The sequence below is a fragment of the Coloeus monedula genome (assembly GCF_965178545.1).
Source record: "Coloeus monedula genome assembly, chromosome: 2".
In the NCBI taxonomy this organism is placed as follows: domain Eukaryota; kingdom Metazoa; phylum Chordata; class Aves; order Passeriformes; family Corvidae; genus Coloeus; species Coloeus monedula.
In genome coordinates, this window is record NC_138782.1 from 47,633,103 (window position 1) to 47,658,448 (window position 25,346).

Below are 25,346 nucleotides of genomic sequence, written 5' to 3' on the forward strand. Positions count from 1 at the left end.
ATTAGGTATTTATGTTCCTATGTTCTGTCTAAGGAGGATGTTGGCTGGAAAGTCCAGAGTGGGACATTGACAGCAGCTGGAAGAAAAGTCAGTGCCAAATGTGGCTGCTCTAATAGCCAACAGTGAAGGCAACAAGGCTGACCCACATATGTGCCACCCGACACTTCCAGTAGGAACCAGGGAGGTAAATAAAGCTACACCATTCCAGAATTCAAATGAGCATAAGACTTAATAGCCATGGCAGCTGACACCTGTTTTAAAGACCTGATCCGACCAGTGCAACAACATGTGTAACAGGGGCATTGCAGCTCTTTGAATCTGTGGTATTTGCTTACTATTTCTCCTGTTTCTCGACCCCAAGTTCACACCAGCATTATCAGGCAAGGCTCTGATGGAGTTTGCCATTCCTGACACTGCTGGAGGACCTCTGCATCCGTAGCTGTCTGTGGAGTGCTTCGTAGTTCTCCTGTGTTAGTGGCCACATGCTGGAGGAGATGCAGATGGGCATGCAGCTGCTAATGGCAGACCTCTGGAGATACCTTTTCCACCCACAGGTAGCCCTTTCTCCCATGAAAATGACATATCTCTCAAGGAGAGAACCGGTTGTAGTTTCTTTGGAATTGGAGAGTGCTGGCTTGAGCAGAGGAGGAGAGGGAAGGGTTACCTACTTCCACAATTCTGAAACATCAAGGGCTTTTCACCTGGGATGTCTGGGGAGTTGCAAGGAGCTGATGGAAGGAGCTGGAAATTTTCTGAGCTGCAAAAGCAGACACAAATCTTGTTCCTAGAATTGCTCTGTGGTAACTCAACTTCCTCTCTGGAGGGAGGATCTATCACAAAACTCAGTATCCTGCTCACTTCTTTGGAGTCTATAAAGGGGAAAAGATCACAGCCTTCATATTTATGGATCACGAAACTGATATTCAGGTTCTGAACCATGTAACAATGAGTGGCCCATCAACCCATAAGCATAAAAAGAGCTTGAACGAACTATCAAGATGTCGACCCCTCAGAGTGCAAGAAGACTGAAAGACGACTGTGCCTTGTATTTATACTGTAGACCTGCCTCTCGTGCTCAGAAAGAAAATGAAGTTGTTGCTCTGTACACTTGTGTCTTGAGAAGAGTCTTCAGAGAAAACTTTGCTTTTATATAGGATCCTCATATGCATATGTGCATGTAATTTTACAGATTTCTTAATTACTCTGAAAAGTAGGGAGGAGAAAATTCCTCAGAGACAAGGCTCCTGAAATGGCATGTGCATGACCAGCTTTATTATTTCCTTTTAATATTTCCTCCTGCAGGTCTTATTTATGAAGATAACTATAAACTATCTTGTAAGGCTATGGAGGGAAAAATTCCCCTCCCTCTCTTCAAGAATGCGCTTTCTTGGCTGAGTAGCTTGGGTCAGCAGTGCCTTTCATGCAGTCACATAGAAGAGTTGTTAAGGGATAGTATAAAGGGTCATTAATAGACTTTGCTTTCTAGGATGCATTTTGAAATTTTAAAAGAAATCTTGTTCCAAATGGATGACAGGCAAAATCCAAGAGCATACACAGGTGGGAAATGAAAATAAAACCACTTTCCAAGTACAGTACAGTCTGGCCTATTTTTTTTATTATTTTCTGCTGCCTCCATTATTTTCCACTATAGATTTAGTTGATATTTACTGGGAATTAAGAAGAATAATTTCACTTAAATTGTTCAAACCAAAAAAATTTAAAACTTATTTCAGTATTTTTGTAAGTTTTTTTGTTAACCTGTACCCTTCTTCAGAAGCTTCTGATTCAGTGAATGGGTATTTTGTTTCCCTGCAAATTGAATGAAAATAAACATGTACAACTTCTCAACCAACATTTGTAGAACAACATTGTAGAGGAGATGTTGCCCTCAAAAATCCAAACCACACAAGTTCTGACAGCTCTTCACTGGAGTTATATCTGCCTAATCCTTCATGAGTACATTCTCTTGGCATTTCAGGTACTATGGCTCCATTTCTGCACTGTCTGGTCCTTTAAAAATTCAGTAGGTGTCAGTATTTTTTAATTTGCATGTTTACTGTTCAAACAACAAAGTGCTTATATGGGGAGCGTAAAATTTCATGTTTCTCTTGGACAGCAGGTAATTGATTTCAAGCCATTCTCAGTTACTGTATGCCACTTGAGAGACCTTAATGTCCCAGTAGCAGAAATGAAAGCCATTCAACTTCTGTTATATATTGCTCTGTTTTTACCATTTATACTAAGGCATTGCACAAATTTAATGCAACTAGCAACATCAGTGTTTTCTGAAGGATTAGCCTATTGGGAGAAAGGTCAAAACAAGGAAAGCTGCTTAGAAATCTCAATCTCAGAAGCGATGGACATCATATTTTCTAACACCCCCTCCTTTTGGCACCAAACTCATCAGCTGTACTCGTTCACCTCATGTGACTGTGTGACTGCTGAATGTCTCAATCTTTCACAGGCTGCTTTTCAAAGATTGCTGTGCTCTGGAGGGTGCTGTTCAATCAGGCTCTGGGATGAGGGTATAGATGCCATCACAGTCTTGAGACTTCCTCACTCCACTTCCATGGTCCCCTCCTTGCTGTGCTGCTGTGTGCAGGATTGGGATGACTTTGCTGAAGAACAGAAAGTAAGGGAGTACAGGGCAGAGAGTGCTCTGGATTTGTGTTAAATGGACATCAGCAGTGCAACTAAAAAGTCAAACAAACTTCAAACAGAAAAGATTCACCTGTTCTTGAGAGGACGTACTCTAAAAATGACCACAAATACAAGTATTTAGAAAAGATTATTTCCTTCTATATCCCGTTTATTTAATGCATCTAGGGGCAATTTGTGCATTGTAAATGTCAGCTACTCTGTTATGTCAGCAAACTCTCAGCTTTCTTTTTTTTGTATGACTTTCTTTCTTTTCAGACTAGCTGCCAAGTTAATGGTGTGCCTTTTGGTATCTCCTGACTCACATGCCTTCCTGTTCCCAGCAATCCCCAGTATCCCATCATGGTGCTGAACAATCAGTACTTGGGCTATGAAGTTGATTAGTTTATGCCTTTGGCCCAAGGCTGGCAGTGCCAGCAGCAAGGGCTAACAGGGCTTTGCCCAGCTGGAGCCGTATCTCCACACAAAGTGTCTCTGACAATCCAGAGGCATAAAGGTACAAATTAAATATGTATGTGAGGGTATATATATGCGTTTCAGTAACAGCTGTCTCAAGGTGTTTGCATAGCCAATTTTATTACCGAGATATTTCTCTCCTCCTTCTTTTGCCTCTTGTTCCTTCTCCCAAGACACAGCAGCACTGCTCCCCCTCCTATTGGCACCCTGTTTCTGTATCAGCACAGCACAGAAGCCAAGACAGCAACTACTAGAAAAGCATTTTATTCTTGCATACTTTTTGGGTCTGCCTATGCCAACCACTACAAAAATCCAATTTACAGGAGGCCAGCTGGCCAGTTTCTCCTAAAAGTTTCATTCTGACTATTCCAAAAAGTACTAAGTGGTTCAGGTCACAGCTGAAGAGGACAAGCTGGATATAAATCACATCAGGCCAAGCTTAAGATATCCACAAGCAATTGCTGCACAGTTTCAGAGTCTGCAGGCCTTTCACACCCAGAACATCCACTGACGTCAATGGAAATTTTGGATGATGACGGAGAGCAGTGATGATGTTGACTCCGGCAGTCAAAGCCTTGAGAGTCTAATGTTTAGGTTTTCTCTGCCTCAGTTTGTGTATGCTGTCCCTCACCACACGCCGAATGCTGCACAAATGCTTGACTGCATTTACCTCAACACAGCCCTGGGAAATAACAGCGAGCCTGTACCCTCATACCCCACTGCCACAGGGGGACAGGCTGGCTGGGGCACTCGTCCAAGCTCATACTGAAAATTTGTGATAGACCATCACTATGGACCTGAAATTCAGCCTCCTGGTGCCCTTTCCAAGTGCCTTCCCTGGAAGGCTTTTCATGCTTTTCATCTTTTCAGTAAATGAAGTACTGAAGCATTGCTTAAAGTGCCTCTCCAAACTGCTGGGACCTGCAGGGAATTGCCTAATCCACTTGGGTTATAGTGGATTAAAAATAATGTGGGTTTGTGGTTCGGGTTTTCTTCCAAAAAACAGTTTGATTAACTAAAGGCCAACATTAGCAAACTCATTCATACTGCGCCATGCAGGACACAGTTTAGTTGTAACTTTGGTGCCAGTGCATCTCCCAAGCCACCCAAAACACAACCCCTGCTCCTTAGTGCAACACCCACCTGCTGTGAGCAAGAAAAGGGGCCCTGAAGCAGCTCTTCTGATAGCTGGGATGCCCTTCCCAAGAACTGGAGTGTGTCCCCCACAGCTGGGCCCAGGTGGCTGGGGAGGCTGGTGATGCTGAGGGGCTGTGGTGCTGCACTGCTCCCTGTCTGGGAGAAGCTGCACCTGCAAAGGTGAGAGGCCTTCCCTTCAGGCAGGAAGAGCCCAAAGAGTTTTTCTAATTGCAGCTGCACAGGATAAAAGTGAGGAGCAAGAGCCTTCAGGGGAAAGGTCCCTCTGGAGACCCAGCAACCCCAGGCCACTTCCACATGACTGGTGCAGAGGGAGATCCTCAGGAAGGTCTGAATTCATTAGCACTAAGTTGCTGCAAGCAGTCAGCATCCTGTTTTTGAGGATGGCAGCAGTCATTAGGTGCCTGGTACAAGCAGGAGCATTCCTGCTGGGCTAAGGCCTTAAGGACACCTGCTCACCAGTGCCAGCATGCTCCTTGAACTGGGCATTCCCTGTCTTTGTCACTCTTTGATGAACCCAGGAGGAGGAAGAGGTAATGCAGAGCAGTCTTTAACTAGCAATGGTCATCTTCAAATAGCCAGCCACAGTCACTGCATAAATTGGATCTAAAGAATCAATGCAATGTTTGCTTTGGGCAAGAATTTTTTGGTTTAAGGGAATTACAGAGCCCTGTTATGAATTCCCTATTTCATTCTTGGGCTTTTTTGAACTCTTGAGTAAATACTGTCTGATGACTTGCTGCTGCTCATTTTCTCAGCTTGCTCCGTAGCTCCCCAAGGACTGTCATTAGCTTCAATACAGATCATTAACTGCTCCTCACACCCTGCCGTGGTTGCCTGTGCCTGGCTGTATGTGGTGCTGTTGGAGCTGACAGTCCTTTCCCTGTACTCCATTTGAGCATGGCAGTGGGTCCAGACATACTCTTCATCACACCCCACCGAGTAAATGGGTCAGTTCCCTCCAGCTCATCCTCCAGCCCTGTCCCAAACACCAGCAGGAGCTCTCCCTCTGCTTGCACTGTGGGCATGCCAGTAACCCCCAGGAACCTTTGAAGCTTTCATTTCCCTCATGCCCCTCTCAGCTTCAGGCACTGCAGCTGTGGAGGGGAATGTCCAGTCTGAGTACCTCCTGGCCACTGCTCTGGTGGGCTCTAACAAAAATTTGAGGCTAATGCTGAGTGCTACACCAGGTCAAGTCAAGGGTTTCATTTCTCATGGGCTCAGAAACACGGTGCTCTACAAAGCAATCTTTGAGTGTAACTAAAAAGCTCATTTCTGTGTTCAAGTGTGATGCCTGCCTGGTCTGTGGGTGTTTGGAGCTTGCACATAGCAACAGTCTTGCATTTTATTTGTATAATGCCAGTTGTCTAGAAGAGCATAAAGTACTGCAGGCTCTGGGTACCTCTGGGGTGTAAAGGCAGAAAACGTTGGATAATTCATTATCGTTTCAGCTGCCTGATTGCTGAGGGCATCTTGTCACATTAAAAGCTTCTTCTTGCCAGGAATACTTGCTGCATTTTCCAAAATGTGGTTCGGTCTTGTTCTTTAAAACTTTTTTTATTTAAATGTTAGTTTAAACAGTCTCTCATTAAGGCTTCTGAGTCTGTGCTAAGACTTGTCTTGAAAATGTGTATTCAGGTGGTTTGTAAGATTTGTATTATTTGCTTCTTTTGGAGCCATTCTGGTGTATTATGTAAATCCATAGCTAAGCATTTCCTGGGAGCATTTATTGTGCAAACGTCTAGCTTGGCACGTGCACAGTGCCAAGCAAAACCAATTGCTTCTGCCTCTCTAGTTCAGAGAAGGTCAGTCTGGAGATTTTTTATTTCATTTACTTTTGTTTAATTTAAGAGAAGACAATTTTCTCATTCCATTGCCTATCAGAATATATTTTCTGCATATGAGCTGGAAACTCCCAGAACAGATAGAAGTTTAGAGGCAGAACACCAGCCCCAAACTAAGTGTAGAAACAAGTAATGGTCAGTCGCAGGCACAGATATTTAAAAGTGGCAGCTGGATGCTTGATTGGCTTCTATGGTAATTTCTTGCATTTAATAACATGCTTACAGAAAAATATGCATGAGATGATAGGCATTAACAAGCCATTAGAGTATTTTAGAGAAGCCACCCTTTGCATCCGTCTCCAGAAACCAGTGCTGTCATTGGGGCTGATGTTACTGCCAGGGCTGCAGGGCTGCCATTCCCGTTAGGAAGGGTATAATGAGAGACCAAAGGGCGAGGATCTGCAGCACAGACAGATCCCCAGCACAGACAGGCTGGACTGGATAAGTACAGACATCTCTGAAGAGCAACAGGTCCTTGGTCGTGGGCTACAGTGTTCCACAGTAGGTACTGCAGGCAGCAAGGCAGGCAAGGCCCACCAGCACACCCAGGACAGGTCTCAGACTTCTGCCCCATGGAAGCTGAGGAGAAGCTTGTGCCCTCCCAGCACTGGAAAGCAACTTTCCTGGGGAGAGCTGCAGGCAGGGGTATACAGGTTTTGTTGTAGGAGCCTCAGACCAGCGAGGCAATAAAAGCCATGGCAGGAGTCCTGGGCATCTCTCTGCGAAGTGCTGAGGCTAGCAGGTTTATTCAAGGCATTTTATGATCTGGGACACACCACAGGAGCCTCTGTGCAACTGTTCTGCTGGCATGTGAACCTGTGGTGACTCAGGAAAAAGGCACTCAGGGACTGTCTTGATAAGTAACAGGAGCTGGCTATAAAATAAACATGCAGGAAAAGCAAATCCCCATCTCTCTGAAGGTGCAATCAACAGGCAGCCCTGATCCTGCCACTTTAAATCATCCAGTGACTTTGTCTCTTTGTGCCCCAGCTTGCACATCTGTAAGATGGGTTTAATGAGCTCACCCTTTTCTCCCACTGCTTTGAAATCCACCCACCTCAGAAGCTGATTTTGTCATGGCTACCCTTTGGGTCAGTGCTGGCTCAAAGGGGAGGGAAGCAGAGCTGGAGGCATGATCCTTTTTTCTGCAAAACACATCTACTTTTCTGGAGACAATTCTTGAAGAATATATTGAGTTAACTTTCATTTTTTTATCTGTACAGCAGTCATACTTACCTCCACTTAATGTGTGAGAGATGCTGTGGTCCTAACAGGATGAATTACAAAAACGTCCTCGTGGGTTTTTTTCACTGGGAGAAAATAAACTTGAGTCTAGTTTCCTTCTCTCCTGTTACTGTCAGGGCATCTTGTCTGTCTGCTTTGCTTTTGCTTATTACAACTGGCTTGCGAGTGCTCCCACAAGACATGGCATGACATTTCAGTCCATGTCTTTTTTTTTTTGTACATTGAACAGAAAATGTAAGACTGTTGCACATCTGCAGATTATTTATCCATGCAGGCCTAATTGGTGCAGGGATTAGCAAAACATGTTTTGCCTGCCAATCTCTAATCAAGAAGACGGATTCACTGGCACAGTGGTGGCTTTGCTGTGCTCCAGGGAGGTGATGCTCACTCTGCTGAAAATCAGAAGCAATTTAGCCAAATTCAATTTGCAGGTACAGACCTTGCAAGGTCAAAGTAAGAAGCACAGTCTACAAAGAAAAAATACTACCCTCTAAGAGCAACAGCAGATCCAAACCTGGTTTCAGGAAAAAGGCTCCAGTATGAACATTGAGACAATGAAATAATTCTAGTGAAAGTTAACAGTCTGGAAAGGAGAAATAACTGGCTTGTGAAAAGTATTTCCTTAGGATGTGTATTACTCCCAGAAATTTTCTACTTTGCTGCAAATTTCCCAAAGATGTAATGGCAGTTTCAATGGCTTACAAACCTTTCTGGCACTGGTTTGTTCTGCAGGAGTATCAGGAGACCAAACCCCTGGCCTGGGGCAGCACACTGTGTGTACTTTTTCTGGTTCTTGTCTGCCTTTCCTCTTCATAGGTGGGATTTTCTTTTTCTCAAAATAGGGAAAAAAGCATTCCTTCTAGAGTTGGCAAAATTTTATAAATTCATTTTCTCGAGGTTCGGAGAAGTGGGGAAACATCAAGACTACCTAGCAATGGTTAAAGACAAAACAGGCAGTGGAAGGTGAATAGTGTTAAATAGGTAATTGTGAACTCAGTGGGGAAAAAGTGGAGCTTTGCTGTCATATTTTATTTGCTAGTTTTATTTGACTGCAACACCTACTTTCAATATAATTAACTCTTACTTAGCATAGAATTTTGGCACTGATGACTTCTGATCTATTTCACTGGGGATGCTTGGTTCCAGTGATGGAGTTATTTTGCTAGTATTGTGCTGGAGACCTGCCTAATGGGGTAGAGGTAATTTGTGATTTGCTGGGTTAATGAACATACACACTAAAAAGAGTATGAGGAAGAACAAGATCTAGTACATGACAACTAAAACAGCAAACAATTTAGAGTTAAGACACCAACAGGAAGATTGCTGTGCCTTAGGCTTTCCTGTAGTATCTTTTACCCCAATTCCTGTAGTACTGTAGCAGCTACATGCTGTTTCCAAGTGACACTACACATCTCCTTCAGGCCAAGCTGACAGACCACGAAGTGACAAGTGGCAGGGGACCAGAATCCCGATTTGGGAGAGAGGACCGCTGGCATGTACAGCCCTGCCTGGGTGCTGGTCAGGACTCGCTGAGCCCTGCATGGGGGCTGCTGCGGTGGAGAGCTTGTGCCACAGCAGCAGCAAGGTGAGTTCAGTGGTGCCACGTGGTGCCCACTGCTTTATTTTAGAAACTACAAGCAAGTTTCCATCTGCCTTCATTGTTGTCTTCCCATGAATAGGATGCCCTGAAAGCGACACAGCCACTTCTGCTCCCAGCTGTCACCCCTACCAGTTGACATCCTGAGGAAGAGTAGTGTGACCAGGCTGACTTTCTGCCCCTCTTTCTCACCTGTGCCATCCCGTTACCCCAACACACAGCAAGGCTGCTTGCTGCAGCAGTGCCCTCAGCAGCACCCCTTGGCGAGCACATCCACTGTGCCACATCTCACTGGAAACACTTCCCAAGGGCCATGTGTAACCAGGCTGCAGTGCTTTCTGTTCGCGTGGAGACCTCCTCCCCGCAGTGTAATCCCACGGTTTATTTCACTCTTGAGCCTTCAGATTGGCTGAACATGGACGTGGCACTTCTGGGTGGAAGGAAACTTTTTTGTATTGCTGCTGCAACAATTGAGCCAGTACATTTCCCTTCCAGTATCCTCCCTCTGACATGTCCATTCCAGTCTTACACAGACTTTGGCTGTTGCCTTTGTTAATGCCTTGTATTTACATTTTAAACCAAATGCTGTGATTACAATGGAGCGCCAGCTCATGATGGCAGAATTGAGGAAAATGATGCAGGAAGATCATTTATCTCAAAAATACAGCATTACACCCTACAATGCCACAGCTCCTTGCTGTGTGCTCCCACCTTATCTGCACACAGCCTGGCACTTGTAGGAATTTACTCCTCACATAGAGGATTACAGAGATTAAGGGGGAGATCATCTCAGAAGGGCTCTTCAGGGCGGCTTCTCTGCCAAAGAGGGGCCACACTCAGCATGACCTGGGGATTCACAGGGCCAGGGTACACCTGAGCTTTGTATCAACTTTTTCCTCTAAGCTCTCTGGCTGTTGTCCACACCCAAAGTCCCACTACTCTGTGGGCAAAGCAGGGTGATCCCAGCAAGCAAAACTGTATTGTCAAGAGAGCACCAAAGCAGCTTTCAGGTTGAGGAGGCAGATGAGAGCAGCAGGCACAGGATTTCTGGTAATGTGACCAGGAATAGGTTTTGTCAATCTTAGATGAAAATTTCTCTTTTAACACAGTGTGGGGGTTAACACAGGGGATGTGCCCATGTCTGTGCTGGGCCCAGAAATTAGTGGACAGCAGGAACAGCTGTGTTCAAATGTTCTGTCAAAATATTTAAGCTGAAGGTTGTTTTTTCTGGAGTCATCCCTGACTGTTTTGAGCTTACAGCGTAGGTTATACCAAAGTCCTGCCGCACTTCCCATAACTATTTATCTACTGTTACTCCCAGACAACTCTCTTCATCAAATGCTTCCTGGTGTGGCTTCACAAGCTGTGCTATGGCACCAAGGAAAAGTCAGTTTTCCCAGTAAGCAGTAGCAAACCTGGGGAGACAATTAATTGTGAGAGGTTCATTGTATGACACATAGCCATTCTGGTGCACAAACTATGCCACACTCTCCCAGATGCTCCTTGTACTTCACTGAAAACGCCAGTCCAAGGCAGCCATCTAACCCATCTGCAGGAGTGCCCCTGTTTGGAACAATAGGGCTTGCTGTGGATGTGGGTGCATGGCTGGCAGCACCCTCCACAGCCCTAGGAGTCCTCGGGGAGAAGCTTCCTTACAGCTGGGCTGGGTAAGGAAATCTCTGCCATAAGGAGGTTTCCGTTGAAAGCTGGAGCCAGCCTACGAAAAGCAATTCACGCTTGGTGAAACCAGCCAAAGCAGCTAAAAGGAAGCTTTGTTGTATAGGGCAGAGAGAGGAGTCTCCCAAAGTGGGCACTGCAGCTCAGGGTCATGATCCATGTCAGGGCAAGGCTGTCCTTTGCGGCGTCATGGCACTACAGTGGATGCTTCAGGGATCTGGGCTGTGATATCATATGAATCCAGTGGTATTTACTAAACAAGAATCAGGCCCACAAGACAGTAAAAGCACATGTTTCTATTGCATATGAAATACTGATAGCCAATTCTGTGTGTGAGGAGCACATTTTTGGCAGGAGGAATTTGTTTTCCCCAGGATGAATCCCAACATAAACTCCATTTTTGTCCTTTCATTTGAGTACAGCGTTTCTGTTCCTCTCATACTAATCTTGTTTCACGTCATTTAATTTAAACTGTGCCTGTGTATTTTGTTTTCAGAGCATGAGGCTGGCTGCCTATGACACCCTGGCAGTCAAACCCTCGCAGTGTCTTAGGAAGCAGGTTTAAGCCTCTAATGAAGTTTGGGACTGGCTTTTGCAATGTGTCTGCTTCCTTTTGCACTCCCGGTGTCGCCTGTGGCAAGTGGCTGGTACAGTCAGTGCTGTGCAGGACTGAAGGCCGGACTTGAAGTGGGTGTAGTGTTTGTGGAAGGGAAGAATGGATCCAGGCCACATGCTGAGCATAGGCAGCACCTGTCAGGGTCATGAGCTTCCCTGAACAGCCCAGCACGGCTCCAGCAGGTGAGAAGTTGGGCTGGGGTTTGTGGTGTAGATGGGCAGCTCTTCTACTGATACGGAGAGGCAGTTAACAGGTGTGGCAGGGAATAGGCTGCTGCCAGGAGGCAATTTTGCAGAGGACAAGGGACACTGAGTGACACAGTGCAGAACCAGCAGCTCAAAAGAAAGTGTCCATGTACGGCAGCCAAAGTACAGGGTCATCACATCCAGAGACGGGCAAGTTCTGCATAGCTATGATTTGATACAAGGGACTGGCAGGCAACAAAACCCAATCAACACAAAAAATGTGTTTCCTCTACCTTGCAGTCTTCTACCTGCTGCAGCAGAAGGGCTGTGGGCTGATGTAGACTTGTGGATGGGGAGATCTGATTAGCCTCAAAGAATGGATGCGGGGGTTTTTGGGTATTCATCTGGTACAGCCCTGTCTTCTAGGAAAGTGGATCAAAACAATGCTTTCATCAGAGTCCAAATAATGATCTTTACATGCCCAGTCTCAGGAAACAAACAGCTTGAAATTCATGCCAGCAGTGAAAACCTATTTGTCCATCATTGTCAGTGGGAAATTTAATTCTGCTCAGGTTTTGTCAAAACACCCCAATAAAGTACTTCAGGGCCCTGGGGAGTTTGCAGGTTGAAAGTAAGCAATGGCAGTGCCTGCCAGGGCACTGTGCTGGCTGCCCCCCACACACCTTGCAGGCTGCTGGCCACAGTCCAGCCCCGCAGGCTGATTCATTCCTTCTTTGTGTTACTGAATTTCCATGCAGTCGGCAGCTCCCAGCTCTGCTGCCAGGCAGGAACACGCTGTAGGCAGGTCTCCCCCCCCACCCCTGCAGCCCCATCCCAACTCTGCCAGCAGGGCCAAGCTGCACCTCATCACCTCCTGTGTCCTGTTGCCCACTGCCACATTCGGGACACAAACAAACTGCTGGTGCTTCTGCTCTTTGTGCCAAGGCTGAACCTGCTCAGGCTGCCTCCTGCTCAGGGATTCACAGCATCCCCAGCCTGGATTGCACACACGAGCTCCTGACTCCCCACTGCTGCTGCAGCTGATCCAGCGTGTCCCCTGGTGCTACCATGCCATGTTCTCACCCCAGTGGGAGCAGGCAGCTGCCTGCCACCCCCTCCTGCTCCTGCCCTGATGGTGCTGGAGATTTGAGCCAGGTCCCACCCCTTGAGTGGAAAAACCCCAAACCGGACTCCTGCAAGGCTTCTTGCAAGCTCCACATAGCAGATCGGATGGGCACCAGCTTCCCATGGCTTCAGCAGGAGCAGGGAGCTAGGGGCTTTGCTGCCAACCCTGGGCCCTCAGCATCCTGGTGCCCACAGGGGTGAAGGGAGGAGGATGACCCCACACCGCTTCAAGATGTGAAAGGACTGGGGAAAGAGTGAGATTTCACCTCCTGTTGTCACCTCTCCCCTTGTTCTTTGCAGCCCTCTCCCATGTTTGCAGCCCCTCCCTGTTTGTACCCTGTGCAGGTGCTGGCTGTTGCAGCAGAAGCTGAAACTTGGATTTTTTTCTCCTCTTTAAGGTGTGTGCCTCTCTTTCCCCAGAGGAAGAGAAGAGGAGCAAAAAAAGCCATCTATTTGCTGCAGACTGTGACTGGCTTATGTAATAACACTGCCTTTCTCTCCTTGTTTTAGGGAGTGCTGCCGATTTTTTGGAGACAATGGCTTGACTTTGAAGGTGTTTTTTACCAAGGCAGCACCCTTTGGTGTTCTTTGGACACTCACAAACTACCTTTACTTACATGCAATAAAGAAAATAAACACTACGGATGTCTCCGTGTTGTTCTGCTGCAACAAAGCTTTTGTGTTCTTGCTTTCATGGATCGTTCTGAGGGACAGGTTCATGGGAGTGAGGGTAAGTGACTCCTTATCTGTCTCCCTTCTTCCCCCTCACCCTTGTGTCTTTCCTTTACCCCTTGCCTCCTGCCAGCTGAGTCAAGCAGCACCCATGCAGACAGCTGAGCAGGCACAGAAGTCCTTGCAGAGCAGGGATGCATCCTTCCCTGCAGCCTTCCCAGGTGCCTGTGATCTCCTGGAGCCCCTGGCTCCCCCAGCCCAGTGCCTTTGTGCATATTGCTTCAGGAAAGAGGTAACTTGCTCCAGAGTGTGTCACAAAGGATATGTGCTATCTCTGTGTTGCTGTGGATGTGTGAGCCTTTGCCAATGCCTTCCAAGTGACTATTCCCAGGCTGCCACCAGACCTGGTTGTTTCTAACTGCATATTCTTGCAAGTCCTGGCTACACACAATGCCCTTCTGGTCCCAGCCTGGGAATTTAACAGGGCCCTTTACACCTTTCTATGTGTGACAGCAGGCTTGCAGGGTGGGACAGTTATCTTTTGCATCCATGTCAGGTAGCAGCAGCTGCGGACAGGAGAGGAGAGCTGGGCTGCCCTCGCCCACCTGTGGCCGAAACGTGTGTCTGCATGTGTCACTGAGGGAGGATCGGTGTCCACAGGGACTTGCATCTGGCCAGCAGCTGTGGGCTGCTCTCCTGGTGGCACCTCAAATGTTTGCTTACACCTTTAGTTCTGCACCCCACGCAAATGCCTCTGCAGCAGCAGCAACAGCCACGTGCAGAGGGTTTATCAGAAAAGCCCTCAGCTCCCTGCTGACCCTGCTGCCATTCCAGCAGCCCTCAGCACATCATCGTGTCCTTTGGCAGCAGAATGGGTGGGTGGGTGGGTAACCCACCACCCTGGGGACAAGGAGCTCCTGCCAGGGCCAGGAGCAACTGCAGGGAAAAGGTGGGTCCCTCCCGCCTTCCTGCACCAATTAATAGTAATTAATAATCAAGATCAACGGCAATAACTGCAATTATTCCCATCTCCTGTTCACTGCTTGAGGAGCTCCCTGCTCACCCACCCATGCTGGTAGTGCTAAGAAGAGGTTGCTGTATGGAGCAGCTGAGAGTTAACTTTTCAGGAAGTATTCCTCTCTGGCAGGAGAATTTGGCAGGAGAGCTTGGCCAGCCTTTCAGTGGTGGCAGCCAAGAGGCTGCTCAGGGGATGGTTGCAAAATGTACCTGCCAAAAGCTCGGCATGGCCAGCTGGTGTCTGCCCACCCCTCTGCCCAAGTAGCCTTACCCTGAAAACAAATTAACTGTGATTTTTGAGTGCAGAAGCAAGGGTATCCTGAAATGATCCTGAAGGTAAAGAAGTCTCATTGTTATCAAAGCTGGACGTGCTGGCCATTTTGATAAATGAAAATAAAAAAAGGTATTTTTGTGTCTTCACATCTCCTGTGTCTCTGTCAGCTGTAGCACTGGTGGGACATCAGGAGAGATGCTGTGTGGAGGGGTGACCACTGTGGTCTGCACCTGCAGCTTGCTCCTCAGTCTGAATGGGCCATCTGTCACCGTGGGACATAGCTGTGGTGTGGAGGGAAAGAAGCCAACCTGTGTGTGTAGGGATACCTACATGGGCATGTACATGTTGGAGCAGAGGTGCTTCTTGGGCTCTCTGGAGTGCATGGCCATGATGGAAGAGCCAGGATGCTCAGGGACTTTCTAGCAGCTTCTTGGGAAGGTTGTCTTGTGCCATGGCAGGGGACATGCACTGGGGGATGAATCCTGTTCTGGGTGCCTTCCTTTTCAGAGGGGCAGAAAGAGTGGAAGGAGCAGAGAAGCAGACCCAAGTGGTGGTCCCGGCCATATCCAGCTGTCCTTTGTTTCCTATCAGCACTACTTTGGGAAAGCAGCAATGAAGCGGAGAAGCGGAGAAGGGACGAGGGCAGTGGTGGCTGTGTGATGCTCCTGCCATGTGTTCCAGCCCCTCACTGTGGCACCTGGCATTGGTGAGGTTGTGTATGGGGGGGTCTTCCTGAGAAGGAACAAGCTATCTCCTGAACCCAGGAAGGAACACAGCTGTCTCCTTCCCAGGTGACAGGCCAGCAAGGGACCTGGGTACAGGGAGGAGGGGTTTGCAGACAGACTGGGCTATTCACTCTTAAGCAGTTGTGGCATCCTGACATGTGGCAATACGGGAGTGAGGAGGCACTTGTGCTTAGGGATTGGAAGGGCACATGGCAGCACAGTGGTTCTACTGCCCAGCTTTGTGTGACACAGTGGGAGTGCTGGGGCACTCCTGTCTGCAGAGGGACATAGCATGGAGTCTTTGGAGACAATTATTTTCTTCCCTCTTTTCTCTCTTTTCTGTACAGCCCATGTGAAAAGCAACTGGCAGCAAGAGTGTCACTGCTGGGGGATAGCCTCAGGATGACCCCAGCACACTGCCTTCTTCCTGGGACTGGCAACCAGGAGGAAGGACAGCTGCTAGGGCCTCGCTGTGAGTGACCCAGGGGCTGCAGCCACCATACAGCCCAGCCCCAAAGTGCGTGGTCCCTCGGGGCCACACTGTGCCAGAGCTGCTGACCCTGTTAGAAGCACCCTTTGAGAGGGTATTTGGCAGACAAGGCTGCAAGGGGGAGAGTGCCTTGCCCCACAGTGACTGCCTTCCCACGCTCCTGCTCCATCCCCAAACCAGTGCAGCAGGATGGATAGTGCCACAGCAAAGCTCTGACTGCAAATTTGGGTGTCCCTGTTTATGCTCACTGACAGGGGCAAGGTGAGAAAGGCAGCCACTCAGTGGAGGTAAAGCAAGTACAAGTATCCTCCTTGGCCTTCAGAAGTGCAACTATTAGCTCTATAATCATGTAAATCACAATTTGGCTGGAATTTAAATGTAAGGGCAAGCTGCAAGTTCCCATCCTTGCCATTCAGGTACTTTTAAGTGCCTTCACCTCCCATAATGAAGTTGAGCTCTTCCCCTTGCCCTTTGCTGGGCTGGGCTGGGCTGGGCTGTGCGCTGTCAGAGAAGACACACACATAACGAAGCTGTGAGTGCCTGAAGCACTGCCTCTGCAAACCCTGCAGTGCTGTGACATTTGTGGGCTCTGTGGTGTGCAAGCAGTCTGTCACCACCACTAACAACGTGCTTGATAGACAGGCTGAAAGGCTTTCACAGAAGGTGTGTGTGACACCCCTGGCAGGTCAGCAGGAGACTGCGAGGTGAGGCCAAGACTCATCTGACACTTGTGACGTGCTTGAAGAGACAAGGACCTCTGTCCCAGCAGAACTATTTACAGACTGCATTTATCTGCTTTGATCTTTGACTTCGGTGTTTCCCTCCATGCTACAGTGAATAAAACAGCTTGGGATCCAAAAGAGCCATCACTTGCAAGTGCCTCCTGTGTACATAACATATAGAAAAGCACATCTGCCTGTGGGACTTGGAAATAAATATCCTCTCAAATGTCAGACTGTAGTCTTCCCTTCCAACCAGGCAGAGCCACAGTCTCTTGCAAGGTGCTCTGAAGCTGATCAGCTCCCGATGTTAAAAGCAAAGCTGGAGACTTTTCATTCTGCAGTTCATGAATGCACCCCGAGCTTCCAGCGCAGAGGCGTTACAGCTGCCTGCGGGGGTTGAGGCAGGCTTCCTTCGCCGATGCACCTGGAGGTGCCAGCTGGATGCCACAGCCCTGGCTTGTGGTTGTGGATCTCCTCAGCTCTCCCGTGAAGGCTGGACAAACCCCATGCAGCTCACAGGAGGACAGCCACACCTGGAGCAGATGCTACAGGAAATGCTGCATCTTCCACTCTTTGCCAACTCATCTGCAGCACAGGTGATGTTGAAGGAGTTGCCATCTTTCAGATAACCCCAAGCCATCTACCTTGCAGCTCTCCAAAGAGCCATAGTTAGTCAGAGCAAAGGTGCCTCTGCCCCAGGAGCCTGCCTGCAGCAGCTGCCAATAGTGGACACCTGGAGAAATCAGTCTAAATAGGAAAAGCCGGTAATGATATTTCCTCATGAGACTTTCCAGCCTCCAACAATTTGAGGCTCAAGGACTTCCTGAGATGGAAGCAGTGTTTCTATAGCTAAGTCATTAATGGAATTTTTTTCTTCCATGAGTTTATCGTTGTAAACTTTTCACATCCACAGTGTGCAACAGCAAAGCTTTCCTTCACTTAATTATGTGTTGGATGAAGGCAAATCTCTTTTTCCTTGTTCTGCACCTACCTCATGCTAGTCTCATTCAATGACCTTTTTTCTTGCACCTCTGAAGCCACACAGAGTGTCTGAATTTTTATTTGACAAGCATCAGCACACTGGTGAGAGAACTGCTGAGCTCCTTCAGCACTGCCTGTCTGAAACAGCCCCCCACTGCTGTAGAGCCGTGCAGGGAGGGTTCTCTCCTTGACTTAAAAAGAAGCCTGTCCTGGACCAAAAGACCCAGTTGCACCACTGCAAAACTTCACTTTAGAAATGATGCCCCACAGCTGTACGTGGAGAGACCAGATACGAACTGGGCTGCAAGCCAAGACACTGCATCTGAACCTCTCCAAATCTGCAGCGTGCATACCCAGCCTCTGCACCTTGTGCTGGGCTCCACCCTGACCAGGTCATAAATCAGCATTCTGCCTTATGCCACCCTGCCATTGTACAGCAACACCTGTGGAGAAATTGATAAGGTTTTGTTTGCAAAAATGGGCCATTTTTATGCTAGGGGAAATTGAAGGTGTTGATGTCAGTGTGCGGGAAGTATCTGCTAGATGATTGTCTGGTTTATAGGTGTCTCCTGGCACCGTCTCCAGCTCAACCCAGGGAAGAGGCTGCTGGTGCTGCTGGGGTTGGGACCTGCAGCTGTTAAAGGGGCTACCTCACCACATCTTGCTCATCAGGCAGCAGCAGAGCTTGGCACACAGACTTTCCCCCTGCATCTTCACTGCAGCCCTGGTATCTCTGGTGGGAAGCAGGAAAGACGAGAGGAGACTCATGGATGTGTAGACAGCTGCAGCCTGTGGATGTGGCTTACAACCCCAGTCTGGTCCTGGGAGAGGGGACAGTTGGCTGGCACTTTCCCATCTGTAGATCAAAATAAACTAATATTCCAGTCATCTTGGACGCATCACCACAGCTGTGCAGCCACAAGGCATGTGGTCTAAGCAGGGCTTCCCTCGCATCCCTGCAGAGCCAGGAAGCATGAGCATACAGAAAGCCCTATTCACCCCAGAATTAACACCCTGAGAGGCTGAAGGTATCTGACAGGACAATCCCAAAGAAGCCAGGTGTTTCTTGCTGACTGGTAAATCAGGGTCAGCCTGTCCCCTGCCTTTGTGAAAGCTCCCTCCGCTTGGGAGACGCCCCTCAGGCACTGCGGTGTGCGTAGTTGGCTGAAAAAAATTCCTCCTACTCTCTGCAATGATTCGTCTAGACTGGAAAGTAGTTGCATGAGTTTTATTCCCCTGTTTATTTCTATAACCTTTTTCCTCCAAAACTTCAACAGGACTCGAAGCCTTTTCTGCAAGCTCCAGGGAATTATTACTTGTGTATTATTGTCACGCACAGGCTGCAGGGACCCACTGATGGGGAGGCTCAGTGACAGAGATTAAATCCCCACTTCAGCTCGGTCGGAGGCAGTGAGCCCTGCGGTCTGGCTTGCCACACATGCCCGAAGCAGCCACTCCTTTGCAGCTCTGCCCGCAGCTTCCCTGTAGCCAAGGAAACCACGAGGGCAGGCAGCATCTGCTCCCTGGGTATTGGCCCGGGCTTGCTACTATTTTCCACCTAAGCAGATGATGCAGAAGTACTGCGCTCACATGTAAATCTGCCTGCCTGTTTCTCCATCGTGGAGGTTGTCTAGTAACACTTTCTTGCTTTCTTTCTTTGTCTCCAACCAGATCGTGGCTGCTATATTTGCCATTGCAGGGATAGTTATGATGACGTACGCCGATGGGTTTCACAGCCACTCTGTTATTGGGATAGCCCTGGTGGTGGGCTCTGCCTCAATGTCTGCTCTCTACAAGGTAAGCACACCTGGCTCTCCCCCCCACAGAAAGATGCCTCGTCCCCCTCGTCACTCACTTTGGCTGTTCCTGTCTTACTTGCAAACTTCTGTGCAGTTCAGTGCCATGTGCCCTTCTTTGAGAGCTCTGCCATAAACACACTGGCTCTGCAACAGTGCATTCAGGTGTTCACTTGCTTTGGTGTCTGCTCTCACTTAGGATAAAAACTCCTATTTCCTTGGAATAGTCTTCTCCAGTGCTCCTCCACCAGCGGGAGGATTTACAGATGTCCTACCTTCATGAAAAATGAGGCTGCTTTTCCATAGATTCTGGATTTAATCACTGATTCTGGAAGCACCCTGCAGAGATTTAGCTTCTTTAAGTCACTTTGTTACCTCCCCTTGCCAGTTCTCCTTCACTAACATACATAGCCCGTGTTGAGCTTAAAAGTATTGCTTATCATGGAAGCAATCGCATCCTTAAAATGCAAAGCACATGCCTACGAACCAAGTACTCATCCTGAGAAGCTGGATGAGTTGCACTACATGTCAGATGCCGCCTTCTCTGCTGAGCAGAGCCATTTCACTCAGACTGAGACACTTCTGGGCACTTGCCTCTGTGCTGCTCATGGCACTCAGAGTCACAGCGCACAGTGAGGAATAACCATTTGTAGGGTGTGGTTCACCCACCCTGGCTCGGACGTGTAGATTAGGAGGAGATGTAGACATCTCCATCTGGTGTAATGAATTGCACTGTACCAGTCATCCAGCAGGAATTAGCCAGGAGAGCCCTGCAGCCCCAACACCAGCAGTCCAGGGAAACTTGCCAAACTGAGAAGCATCTGCCTGTGCCCCTCAGCACAGTGCTGCGATGCTTTCTGCTCACTTTTTCAGATCAGATGATGTCTTACTTTAGGAAGGTCATGAAGTTTCATACAGCTCATTCCTCGAGACATGGCCCTCCAAACCAGAGAAAATTAAAGACTAGAGCGTAGTTCTGTTCCCCTTCCCATGACACTGCTGCTCTTCCTGGGAATGGGAGTCTCAGGGCTGCTCCACCAGAGCCCGTGCACAGGAGGGTGGTGGTGGCGGTGCCAGCAGGGTGCAGTGTGCTCTGCATGTCAGGACAGATGAAGCTCTGCAGCTTGTTGTGCAACACATGCCACTGCCACAGCTGCTGCCACCATGCTCTTGCTTTCCACAGTCTGGCTCAGTTTCCATGAGCTGTGTGTGCCAAAGGGGCAGGCAGATCTGCAGGCAGAGAAATCTCACCATGTGCAGCAGAGTCACTGCTGTCCGTGTCTGGGGTAGGAGGACAGGTCGAGGTGGCCCTGGCAGGGGCAACACGCTGTTCTCAGGTGACAGATGAGGAGTAAGTGGCTTTTGGGAGATTTTGCTCCATATTGCAGAGCAGCAACACAGCTGCACTGGCCAGTAATGGCTGGGGGGTGGTGGGAGTGGGCAGAGCCCTACATGCACAGCAGCCCTGCAGACTTGCCTGCTCTGTGTAGGCAAAGGAGAGAGCTGACACTGGTGAGGGGGGCTGCCAGTGCAGCACGAACCACTAAGTCAGAGTCCATTGGCTGTCCAGGTTTGCAGCCAGTAGCAGAGGAAAACTGTACCCACAGACCATGGTATCCAGCAGACTCTCTGCAGCTCTGTGGTGAAAAGCCAATGCAGACTCCATACAAGACCTGTCCACAGGCACTCCCCAGCCACAGAAGGGCTACTCACATCCTTCATTTCTACTGTCTTTTTTCCTTCGCCCACTAACAAACCAGAGCTTTTAAATCCCTCCCTGCAGTCTCATTAACCAGGCTGCATCTGTGCTCTGGGCTGTGGGGCTGCTGCTCTGCTGTCTGCCTTCTGGAGATGAGTTCCCAGGGAGAAGGTGGAAGGACAGCCAGCCAGCATGGCCTGTGTTTTCCCACCACCACAGCACTGCTCAGGCGGCAGCCAAAGGCCTGGACCAGTGATGTCTCATGCAGGGAGATAACACATTGCTTTGTCTCCTCCCGGCTGCCCTGCTCCACAGTCTTCTTAATGCCAAGTTTTCTGGAGGTGCAGAAAAAAGACTGAAGGGTCTAAGCTAGGGTTGAAGGGTCTAAGCTAGGGTTAGTGACATTTCCTTTCAGGACATGCACAGAAAAATGTGCTGAGTCCCCTTTCTGCATGGACTCAGTCGGCAGCTGCCCCTGCCTGTGCTCCAGGAGGTGCCAGGAGGGTGAAGGCTGGGCGACACAAGCTGCTTATCACAGTTTCATGAGCAGCCATCCCAAGTGTCCAGCAAGCATCACTGCACAGGTGCCAGAACAAAACACCAGCCTTCCAGGGATGTGGTGCAAGACAGTTAAACCCATGTATTTTCCTTTTTTAGGTTTTATTCAAACTTCTTTTGGGCAGTGCTAAATTTGGAGAAGCTGCCTTATTCCTGTCTGTGTTAGCTGTCTTCAACGTCCTCTTCGTTACCTGTATTCCTGTCATCCTTTATTTTACCAAAGTGGAGTACTGGAGCTCTTTTGACATCATTCCTTGGGGGAACCTCTGCGGATTTTCAATTCTTTTATTGAGTGAGTAGATGGGGGGGGGCTCTCACACTGCTCGGGGTGGAGGAGGGTGCCAGAAACTGGCCACTGGAGGAAGCTGCAAACTTCTCTCATACTGTAGCTGTTTTCCCTTCTTCTCAAACTAATTATTAGCTTGAGATATTATGAGAGGGCCCAATCCTAGGGGCAATGTAGACCTTGCTTCTGCTGTTATTACCACACCAAAATACTGTGGCTCTCTTTAGAAGGTGCTGTGGGACTAAACTGTAAAGCTTGTCCTAACTCCTACTCGTGAACTCTGTGTCACAGAGACAGGAGACGCTTGCCCAGGCTGTGACAGACCAGCCCTGCTAGGAGGGCATTATCTTGGGTTCATCAGCATCCCCACAGCGAGGAGGTTAGGCCAAGCCAGTCAAGGTCAGACTCTGATGCCTCTGCTGCCTGCAGTAATAGCTAATTGCTACTCCTAAAGAGGAGGAAACTTTTGAAAATGTAGTGTTGAACAGTGATGGAAATCTTGATAGGTGGCAATCCTCTCTTCTGCTGCCACTGCTGTGCCACCAAAGGAGCCCAGGGGAGGGATGCCAATCTAAGCTTTAAAGGTTAATGGTTACCAGAAATGTGGTGTTGTTCATTGTTAAACTAGATGTGTTGACTTGCTGCCACGGTCCCTAAACTGGATGATGGAATCACATCTCCTAAAACATTAATTTCTACTGGCAATAGTTCTTCTCTACCCCTGTCTTTAGTCCCAGCTCCTTTTACACTGAACAGTCACAATGCCTGACTCCAGAAGTACCTCCAGGTTACTTATCAGTGGACTCAGTGGAAGGTGTCTGTAAGGAAGTGGTGCAGAACTGGGCAAGTGATCACTGGCGTGTGCAATACATGGGTACTAGTGGTTGGAGCCCCAGCTCCCAACAAGCTCAGTATTGGAAAGGCTCTCTTGACTCTGCTAAAGCTAAATCACCTTAAAACAAGGGTGAATTTGATCCAAAGCAATTATTAATTTGTCACAAAACACTCCACAAACAGCATATGGTATTACAATGGAGTGATATTATAATCATTCTATAGTAATGATATTATAATTTCATTGTATGAAATTATATTTAGCAAGTTCCTGCCTGGAAGAGGGTTAGACTTACAGCATCTTCCACCTGCAACTGGAGGCAGCTTTTCCACAAAAAGGCACCCAGACAGAAGCTGCTGTTCAGCTGAAATCTCCCAGATGAGGAGTATTTAGTCTTTCAGCAGGGCCAAGTGAATCACTGGATCGGTATAAAGAATAGGAGTTACTGCACATGACACTGAGAGACTGGCTGTATGCAAAACCCACCCTGATCCTGCCACTGGACTCCAGAGGGATAGAGAGTTCCCCAGAAACAGCAATGTCTCAGGCAGGTGGACATGCAGCAGACAGATCTTTGTCCTCTAGTATCTTCAGGAAAATCAACAGAAGCTGACATACCCTTTATTTGAACAACAAATAGAGTAATAAAGCATAAGTGCTTCAAGTGACATTCCTTCTGCCTAATTTCACTGTACTAAAAGACATTTTTCTTTCCTTCATCAGCATTCAATATTCTACTAAATTTTGGGATTGCTATTACCTACCCCACCTTGATTTCTCTTGGAATTGTACTGAGTGTCCCAGTGAATGCAGGTAAGATTTTCTGTCTTTTCCATCTTAATGAATACATAAATCTGTGGCCTTTCAAATACACAGCAGGGGTAAAAGAAAATAGATTTATTAAACATGTTTTGCATCTTCTCTTAAAGGCTTACAGAGATGACACTGATTAAAAATGTATTCTTTATGTGTTAAATATGTATCATGTAATATTACATGGATATTCATAATCCCTAGAATTGGTTTTTTAATTACTGTCCGAATAAGCCTGCATACTGAAAAACAAAGTAGATTTGAAGACATTCATCTCTGGGCTGGAATGAAAACCCATGGATAAAGCAGAAATCAATTCTTAATGATTTTTTCAAGGCAGGCTTAACACTAAATTAAAACAAATAAAACTGCTTACATTTTAGAGCAGATATGTACTAGTAACTCTGCTTGCCTTGGTAAATAACATTGCAGGTGTTTATCAAGAGCACTGGACAATTCAGTTTTGGGCATGTCCTGGTACATTTCTCTGACAGTTTTCTGAAATTTAGTGAAAGCCAAGAGACTGCAGAGTCTGAGAGGGCTGGGCAGGGGAGTGCAGACACAACCCCAATCTAAAGCAGCTCCTAAAACCCAGCATGCTCAGCTGGTGCCACGGTGCAGGTGGCAGCTCCCAGTTTCATGCTGACTAAGTGCACACAGAGCCAGGCACTGCTCTGGCAGATTTGGCTACCAAAAGGTGTGATCCCCCCAGAGTGTGCACACAGCTCAGCCCAGGAAGTGTTTCTTACTCCTCAGGGCAGCAAGAAAAATTTGCAATCAGGAACTGTTGTGCAGGGAAGAGAAATGCCCCTTTCTCTGTGTCCCAGGACCTCAGCAGGAGTTCCTGTGCTATTGGTGGCAGGGCATACCCTGCTATGTGGTCAACCAGCAGGAAATAGTGTCCCTGTCATCACTGCCTCCATGGCCATGTACTCCAGCCACAGCCAGCCCTCAGAGCTAGGGAGGTGAGGGGAGGGAAGGGGATACTGTCCTAATGCCTTTTCCTATATAATAACATCCATTCAATGTCCCACACAGTTGTTGATCACTACACGAGTGAAATTGTCTTCAATAGCGTCCGAGTAATCGCCATCGTCATTATTGGCCTGGGCTTTCTCCTGTTGCTCTTGCCAGAGGAGTGGGATGTCTGGGTAATAAAGCTCCTCACACGTCTCAAAGTCCGGAAGAAGGAAGAAATTCCCGAAGGGAATGGAGACATTGCTTCAGGACTGCCTAATAAAAGCCGGAGAACTCGCCCTTCCATGTCATCCTTTGCTCATTAAATGCTCTTTTTACCAAAACTTTGTGGTTAACGTTATATATGATGATGCAAAGGTCTTTTCTTGGGAAGAAGCACACCTGTCCAACATGGTGTACATACCTGTACAGTTTTGATATGATCACCATCTAAAGCATCGTCTTGGCATGTCCAGTTTGCTTGTACTTTTTTCACATCTGACCTTTCACTTAAGTAGTACACTGAAAAAAACTGCAAACCAAGAACCTCTCTTCTCTTTTTAAATGAATGTAATATATAGTCAAAATATATTTGCATAGGTTATTTTAAAGAATGACTTTCATGAAAAGCAGGGCAGATATTTTGAACATTAGGTACTGAATGATGCATTGCACACTGTGATTTAAAAGAAACAAATGCTATGCTACATCACATGTTTATTTTTGACCAGAGCTGTACTTTGAAAGTTTTCAAGGAGCAAAAAAAGGGAATCTTTTCGGGGACGGGAAGATGGGGGGAAGAGTGGAAGGAAGATTTAGAAATCACTCTATGTAGATGAGCGCATGTTGCGCTGCAAACAGGGAAAATTCAAGCGCAAAAAACTGCTTGCACTAAAGCACTAGAGAGAAAGCAGTCTAGAGCCCAAATCTCCTTATTCTGCATATGACTGTAGTCCACGCTGA

At 47.7% G+C, this 25,346-nt stretch overlaps 1 protein-coding gene across 2 annotated transcripts in view; it reads left to right on the forward strand.

The window, feature by feature from the left end:
• The window catches only part of SLC35F3 (solute carrier family 35 member F3), a gene marked incomplete at both ends in the record, with an annotated part of 168,555 nt that extends 143,846 nt beyond the window's left edge, over nucleotides 1–24,709 (forward strand). For both annotated transcript variants that reach the window (XM_082302588.1, XM_082302589.1), the window contains 5 exons: nucleotides 13,069–13,288; nucleotides 19,111–19,236; nucleotides 21,592–21,784; nucleotides 23,337–23,426; nucleotides 24,465–24,709. In XM_082302588.1, the coding sequence (XP_082158714.1) occupies nucleotides 13,069–13,288; nucleotides 19,111–19,236; nucleotides 21,592–21,784; nucleotides 23,337–23,426; nucleotides 24,465–24,709 (874 nt within the window). The remainder of the gene's footprint in view (nucleotides 1–13,068; nucleotides 13,289–19,110; nucleotides 19,237–21,591; nucleotides 21,785–23,336; nucleotides 23,427–24,464) is intronic.
• Between the last annotated feature and the right edge of the window lie 637 nt (nucleotides 24,710–25,346).